At 45.6% G+C, this 8511-nt stretch overlaps 1 protein-coding gene across 1 annotated transcript; it reads right to left on the bottom strand.

Moving 5' to 3' along the window:
• Positions 1 to 5806: 5806 nt before the first annotated feature.
• pfdn6 (prefoldin subunit 6) lies at positions 5807 to 7258 on the bottom strand. Its single transcript, XM_084459461.1, has 4 exons — positions 7084 to 7258; positions 6831 to 6901; positions 6615 to 6739; positions 5807 to 6227 (listed from the first exon to the last, which is right to left on the bottom strand). Exons 1-4 carry the CDS (start codon positions 7145 to 7147, stop codon positions 6107 to 6109), a joined length of 381 nt encoding a protein of 126 aa, XP_084315587.1. The 5' UTR covers positions 7148 to 7258; the 3' UTR covers positions 5807 to 6106.
• Between the last annotated feature and the right edge of the window lie 1253 nt (positions 7259 to 8511).

Genomic DNA, 8511 nt, shown 5'->3' with positions numbered 1-8511 from the left:
AATAAGGCACAATAAGCACTTATAGCAGACAGGATCCTATACATTATTATACAATATGGAGTAAACTAGGTAAAGATACAAATCAGGGAAACATAAAGAAGAGAGAAAAAAAGGGGGGGGGGGGGTGATAGGGACAGCTGGCGTCACACAGTGGGGGGAGATGGACACACAGTGGGGGGAGATGGACACACAGTGGGGGGAGATGGACACACAGTGGGGGGAGATGGACACACAGTGGGGGGATCTGGACACACAGTGGGGGGAGATGGACACACAGTGGGGGGAGATGGACACACAGTGGGGGGAGAGGGACACACAGTGGGGGGAGAGGGACACACAGTGGGGGGAGATGGACACACAGTGGGGGGATCTGGACACACAGTGGGGGGAGATGGACACACAGTGGGGGGAGATGGACACACAGTGGGGGGAGATGGACACACAGTGGGGGGAGATGGACACACAGTGGGGGGAGATGGACACACAGTGGGGGGAGATGGACACACAGTGGGGGGAGAGGGACACACAGTGGGGGGAGAGGGACACACAGTGGGGGGAGATGGACACAAGGATGGCAGGTGGTCTCACCGGGAGCCATGGGGACCTTAGGAGGACCTGGACCGGAAAAAGGGGTGAGGAGAGACTTTCCGGGACCTTGGTATAGTACAAGAGGGAGAGACGTAGGGAGGAGAGAGGGAGACAGGGTTAGTAGCTGCACTGGACCTCTACATCAATCACAGAGGTTTCTACCAGACCCAGGGTGGTCTGGAGGTGATCGACCATCCACAGGATCTGGTTAGAAAATAAGATGGAGTCGCACAAGGGAGAAGAGAGGCAGAAAAGGGTTAGTAGCATGCATATAATCCACAGATCCACATAAGCAACACACATTTTCACCAAGCAATGCCAGTCGCTAAGAAACACACATCTAGATGTACACAGTGCATAAAAGGATATACACCAAGGATGTACACGAAAGATTCACTAGCTGCTTCTCAATGTCTCTAGGTCCTGGTTAGTGATTGTAGGCGAGATTGAATAGTTAAGTCTTAAGATCTTGCTTAAAAATATCCACAGTTTCAGCCCTTCTTAGGTTATCTGGCAGGTGTTCCAGAGGCTGGGGACATGAAGTGAAAGCTGTCTCTTTTGGAACTGTGAGGAGTTCAGTATCAGTCTGTCTGAAATGTAGACTACTCAGGTGTGTGACTGAGGAGAGATTTAAAGACTAGAAAAATCATTCTGAAGTCTATTCTAAAATGTACAGGTAACCAGTGTAGTGATTTTAAGACTGGTGCGTTGTGTAACCCCATCTAGTCTTAGTGAGGACTCGTGCTGCAGTGTCCTGTATCATTTGTAGAAGCAGTAGAGCATTGCAGTAGTCCAGCCCAGTGAAATATTTGAACCCCCAACACTACAGACACCCTCTAGTATTCTCCAAGATAATGAAACAGCCAGCATTCCCAGACCAAAGGATAAAGGTACCAGGGGTTCCAATTAAGGCAACATACTTCACAATTAGGGTTTTGAGATAATTTACGGTGACAAGGCCTACAGCATACCCTATGTATTAATGAATTATTTGGTAATTTGGGTTTCTGGATGACAGAAAAAAACTCACTCACACCATATTAAAATACTCACTCACACCATATTAAAATACTCACTCACACCATATTCAAATACTCACTCACACCATATTAAAATACTCACTCACACCATATTCCAGTTAATTGCACTAGACGAAATGGAAAGCTCTTGGCTCCAACGGATATGAACTTGTAAAGGTTAGAATCTGCAGCGCTGGTAATAAATAAAGACTATCAAGACATGCCAGGACTTGATTGTGCAAATGTTGTGGATGGGATGGGTCTCTAAATCTGCCCCCCATGGGCACTACGAAGTTGTAAATAAAAAATAGTCTTATCTGCAGAAATATCAGAGAGGGTAAATATTTATATATATTTATAATATATCACTCCAACGAGGAAAGGGAAGCGGCCGCCCACCCAGGAGGAGTGCAAAGCTATTAAGTAACGGTCTGTAAATGAGATTTATATTGTGATTCTACAGTTCTCCAACACGGTGGAAGATTATAGGGGCAAATGTAAATCTGCAGGTTTTAAGAGAAATGTTGGAATAGGCCTCCATTCTGTCTGGGAGCCTGTGAGAGCGCCCCCTGCGCATCTGGGCGAAGACAAGTATGAAGGGCTCGTGCCCGTTGTAATTTGTTAATTCGCTTAATAAATCAAATTGGGGAAGGGGGCGGGGCCTGGCCGGACCCGACCCAACCCCAGCAGAGCCCCCCCCCCCCCTGGCCAGACCAGACCCAACCCCAGCAGAGCCCCCCCCCCCCCCCCCTGGCCGGACCCGACCCAACCCCAGCAGAGCCCCCCCCCCCCCTGGCCGGACCCGACCCAACCCCAGCAGAGCCCCCCCCCCCCCTGGCCAGACCCGACCCAACCCCAGCAGAGCCCCCCCCCCCCCCCCCCCCTGGCCGGACCCGACCCAACCCCAGCAGAGCCCCCCCCCCCCCCTGGCCGGACCCGACCCAACCCCACCGCCCCCCCCCCCCCTGGCCGGACCCGACCCAACCCCAGCAGAGCCCCCCCCCCCCCCTGGCCAGACCCGACCCAACCCCAGCAGAGCCCCCCCCCCCCCCCCCTGGCTGGACCCGACCCAACCCCAGCAGAGCCCCCCCCCCCCCCCCCTGGCCGGACCCGACCCAACCCCAGCAGCTCACTCACTCACTCACTCACTCACTCACTCACTGTATGGTTCCGCTTAGTTGTGACAGAATGAACCCGGCTGTAGATATTGACTTTAGACTTGATTCTATACACTCCGTTACAAAGGTAAGGAAAAGACGACCATTATGTTTCGAGCAGAGTGGAAGGTCGACACTTTGTAGTATTCCGAATGTGTGCAACAGACTGCAGATGATGATGATGTTCATTTAATTCTTTTTTTTGCAGCATCCCAAGCCACAGGTGGAAAGAATGAACAGCAGTCTGGAGACATTAAGAACATTACTTATGAAAGAGCAACAACATCAGGTATCCCGTCTCCACCACACCCACGTGACTGTTCCCTGCTAAATATTTACAAGACTGAGGGGTGCACTGATGAAGTAGCCTAAATGTACTTTGCGTTTCTTTAGGGATTGTCAAACCGCCGAGTGGAGAAGGCAGAGATTCTGGAGCACCACGATCCAGTTCCTGAAGAGTAGAGCCCGAGAGAGAGAAGGGAGGCACAGAGAACACTTGGATGGCTTCTCAGCCTGCCTGCAGAGGGCTGCGGAGTTCCTGAAGGAAAACGGCGAGCAGCTGGAGACAGACAGGACTCTACCCACAGCCCTCTCTCCTGGGCTCCCCGGCAGCCCTAGCACCAGAGCACAGATGCACACGATCGAGCACCGTGGGCGCTGTCTTTGTGTTCCCCCTGGTGATGGACCCTCTGCACGGAGTACATGTTGCAAGACAAGAGCTCCAGAGTCGTCCGGGACAAGCTCTTCACGATCACCACCCAACCCATCCCTCAACACAGCCACCATGTGTGGCGACCATGGCCCTGATACAACTTGCTTATACCGATTCTTTGTCAGTATTGTGATATACTACATGTGTACATATTCTATTGTATATAGAATGCTTTCTCGTTTGGATTCATGGGCTGTCAGACAAAGATCAGATCCTCATTAATAAATATTTACCCAAAATGACTTATGTGGGCTAATTGTACACGGAGCCGTGCTTCAAAAAGTGATTACAATAAACATAAACCCATATATTATTAATGTATAGCTCATTTCCTTTTCGTCATTTCAACGCATTAGTAATAGGCCTAGTAGCCTACTTTGAAATTCGAATCGAAGGTTTTTACCTCATGCGTGAAATGTGCGTAAAGGACAAGTCATACCACTACCACTTGGCACAGACGCATGAATAATGTCAAATACGCAGCGTGGTCCCGGACGACTGGGTGCTTTTCCCATAAATATCAGCTATGCTTATGTGTGCCATGCGCATTTTTACGCATGGGAACTGAAGCATACAGGCTCATTGTGCACAGATGATTGATTCAGCATTTCCAGCAAAAAGTTCTTAGAGCACTCGAGTAGCACGCACCTTAAATCACAGAACATTCAACATTTAGAACGTCCTAGTTTCAGGCTTTTAGTAGCCTGGGTCGTGGGTCCACACCTTCCAATCCACCCACTCCACCGAAGTTGACTGATTCTTGTAGGCTAACGAGTTGACAATTCTGTCTGATATCAGGCTAGGCTTTTAGCCTAGCTACCCATCATGAACGTAATCCATTGCCATGGTTTTAGAGGGGGGATATTCGGTATTGTAAGTTCTTAGAATTTGTCAACTCCGCCTTTCTACGCTTATTATTCATGTTGTTTAATCCTCTGCGGGAGGGCGATGAAGGGGAGTGGCTTATCTATGTTGGACATTAATTGTGGTTGACGGCCCTCAATGCGGTCCGCTGTGCTCCATCGACTTCTGATTGCAATGCGCATGTGACCGGAGCTGCGGGGGGTGCGTGCTTAGTGTTACACGCCTCGCTGCCTGTGCGCAATACTGGGCTATACGGTCTGATTCAATGAGTTCTAGGTCTGAATGAGATTCCTCTGGTCAACATCTGCTGGTCTCAGGGGCCGCTTGCCTGCCCCTGTAATTAGAGCAAATTGTTCGCTCCAGTAGCGACCCCCCATTCCGTCAACTACGTTAAAGAAAACCCAAGGGGGGCCAACCTCTATGGTCCCAAGGACGTATTGGTCTCAACGCCTTTTTAGGACCACCAGGGCTTCCGAGCATTGGAGAGACATATTGACGTGAATAACCAGTCAGAGAATCAATCGCAGGTCTGAAGCAATCCCTACCATGTACAATATCCCGGTCCCGAGCCACAGTTAAAGTTCAGATCAAGTGGTCAGCAACTCAGGTTGTCTCCATGGTATTATTCCAAACCGCCACCAGAGGGCGCGATAAGACTGATCCGATCTTGAGAAGTTGGGGTCTCATATCAGACTCTAGAGCAGTGGTTCCCCACCTTTCTTCCTTAGAGCCCCCCAACTTACACCTGATGGGATTTACTTCGGGACGGCAAATTCCATCAGGTGTAAATTAAGGTACAATGAAGCACTTCGACAACTTGGCAGTAACGTCAATGTTGACGCAAATCAGAGTCTCAGATTAATTTGTTGAATTTATATACATAGAATTGTAGTGTAGGCTAGTATGCTTTTGACCTGATCAGATATAATCATGTATTTTGTTATAACTGCTGTGTGACATGTCAATGACATGATTCTTTAACAAATATTTGTCTAGCTAAATATGATATTAAGGCTTTATCTGAGGCCTGGTGCACCCCCTGCGATCATTGGTGCCCTAAAGGGGTCCGGAACCCAGGTTGGGAAACCCTGCTCTTGAGCACCAATGCCATTGAGTTGATGACCTTCCAGTTCGTTTGTTTTTCAAGAATAACCCCACTGCAGATGATAAAATAGCTTTACTATGGCCATGGACTGATTAAACATCATGATCTTTTTATCTTCATAAAAGTTAGTAGTTTGTAAGATTGAGCATTTGATCGCCTACAACAGTGTTTTTCATAGAGGAATGGAATCTGATGGGACAATACACCAATTATATATGTTTGTTAAACATTGGGGATGTGTGCATCACAGTTGCAGAAATCCACATCACGGCAATGGAAACAATTCAGATCAACACTCGTAGTTTTCCTAAATAAGGGAAAAGGATGAGGACACAACATTTAGTCGCAAATAATGAAAAAAAAGCATTATTTATTTATAATAACAACAGGAAACCCTCACTAACACCTTGAACTGCTGTATAACAATAAAAACAAACATGCCGTAGTTATCCCATCTCTGGTGACAGGCTGAAACACAACACTCCCCTACTGGATTCATTCATGTCTTCAAGAGCGTGAGTGAGTGAGTGAGTGAGTGAGTGAGTGAGTGAGTGAGTGAGTGAGTGAGTGAGTGAGTGAGTGAGTGAGTGAGTGAGTGAGTGAGTGAGCGAGTGAGTGAGTGAGCGAGTGAGTGAGTGAGTGGGCGTGTCCGTTCCACAGCTTAAACTTTCCCCACAGCCGGTCCCTGGGCCTTCTGATACTCCTGCTGCAGGCTGGACAGAACCTCCCGATACTGGTCCGACTTCTTCTCCATGTCCTTCAGCAGTGTCTCATACCGCTGGCTAGGACAGAAGACAGAGGCAACTCTGAGATGGCAACCTGGGTTGGACTTGGGACCAATTCCATACATTATTAAATTACATTACAGTCATTAAGCAGAAATTACATTTAACGTAGGTAGTCAGTGTATTACTACTCGCCAGAACTCACAAACTCATCTCCTTTCTAAACAAGTGACGAAGAACATCATTTAGTGCTAAAGTCAAAGTGGAGTAGTAGAAAAATATACAACGGGTGCTTAAGAGAAAAGAACCAGATCCATATTTGTTGTGTCAAGGTAATCATTGTTCAACAACCTAGTGTGGACAAAATACCTAAAACAATTAATGTAATTGGAATGTTAAGGAGACAATTTTACACATTTACATTAATTCATTTCCCAGACTTACATCTCTCCGTTAATGTACTCTAGCCTCTTGGCAACAGTAGCTTTGGCTTCGTCCATGTCTTGCTTCACTAGAACTGGGCCAATAAGCTTGTAGACTGTGTTCTGAATGTCCAACATATCCAACTCCTATGACATTGAACGTGAAGAAGATGCACATTAATTCACCAATCACCCGATTTCTCAGCCCGAACCCGCAGTTTAAGAGAACAGCTCTCACCTCTTTGACAATATTATTTTCTGTCAGTTGTGCCTCCAGCTTCTGTCTTGCTGACATGCTCTTACTGACATCTGAAAGAAAGGAAGGAATACATAAGTTCACTGTACATCTGCATTGTTCATTCTACCAGCAGTTAGATATAAATATGTTTAGTGATCTATCTATAGCTCTGCTGAATCAGCCCGGGCTGGTTAGCGCTCCTCATGAAGACCATGCATTTAGCATCTCACTAGTTAGCTAGCAGAGCTAGTACCTTTTTGTAATTGCTGGTATTTATCTAGCTCCGACTGCAATTTTTTCTGAATCGCCTCTGCCATGTCCAAGGAGTGTTACGTTAATTTTCAATATGTGTATACGAATAATAATTACATCAAACAATTATTATTTTATTCGGCAGAAGATTGCTTGCTAGCCGACTGAAGCGTTGCTTTTACGAGACAGAATGACTTCCGAGTCATGTCGCACTCAAATGGGACGGAAATGCAGTTTCACAATAAAAGTCTCTTCTTCTTTTTCTTCTTCTTTTACTGGCGGATCGCAAACAACCTCTGCATACCGCCACCTACTGCACAAGAGCGTGTAACATCACCTAACCCTAAACCTACCCAACAACACTGTCACCTAAGAAAGTAAACAATTAAATGCTAAGTGCTAAATGCCTTCCTGCTGCTTTCTACCTGTTCCCAGAAGTAAAAGTCTTCTTCGTTGGGGTTTATCGGTGGTTGGCATCCAACCACAATAAAAGTCCAAATGTCAGATTCTAGATTTCTTTAAAATCTGTCTAAATTGAAGATAGGAAAATAGTTGGACTAATCTATTTTGTGGAATGCCATACCCACAAAAGCAGCATGTACTTCTATAATAGTCATCATCACACGTACAAGTACCAGTCAGAGTCATGGATGTAGGCTACAGTATGTATTGATAGGGATTGTCAATTATTATATTATATTACATTAATTTAGCTGACGCTGATGCATTTAACATCCCAGCTGGCTCACGACCGACCTTCAACTTTGAAATATAGTTGGATTAATGTCAGTCGTCGTTTCAACCTTGAAACAATATTGAATGCTCAATGGTTGAAAAAGGTTGATAAAATACTTATTAGGGGCCAGGCAGCATAGCTGCCGGAACCCTATTGTATTTGCCTATATTATTATTATTATTATTATTATATTCTTCATCTTCCACTGAAGTCTGACTTCCCGTGGACAAAAAATCACCAAACTTTGCACATAGCTCCAGTACTATACCCAAAGTCTATGGAATACCAAATGTGCCAATATTAAATAAATAAATAAATATCCCTTCATTATATAAATAATCATATGTATAAATACAGGAAAATAAATAAATAGATAAATTGTGAAATCGCTAAATAATTAAATAAAATGTAAACAATTAATATTAAATATTATTTCATAATGTATGTTTTATTTCATATTTCACATTTTATTTTCAAATTGCACTTTTTATTTATTTCATAATGGTACTTTTCCGAAGGACACTTTATTTCATAATGTCACATTTATTTATTTCATGTTGACTCTTTTCCAAGGGGCCAGGAAGCGATTTACTTCCTGAAACATTTTGACCAGCGCCATCTTGCCGAATCGACCCCTTTTGACATGCGCAGTTGTGCTTTTCTCAGACCCCGCCGCGTTCCTGCGGATTTCCA

This window comes from Borostomias antarcticus (assembly GCF_949987555.1).
Source record: "Borostomias antarcticus genome assembly, chromosome: 28".
In the NCBI taxonomy this organism is placed as follows: Eukaryota; Metazoa; Chordata; class Actinopteri; order Stomiiformes; family Stomiidae; genus Borostomias; species Borostomias antarcticus.
Note: the sequence above shows the minus strand (reverse complement) of the source record. Positions and strands in the feature narration are given on the sequence as shown.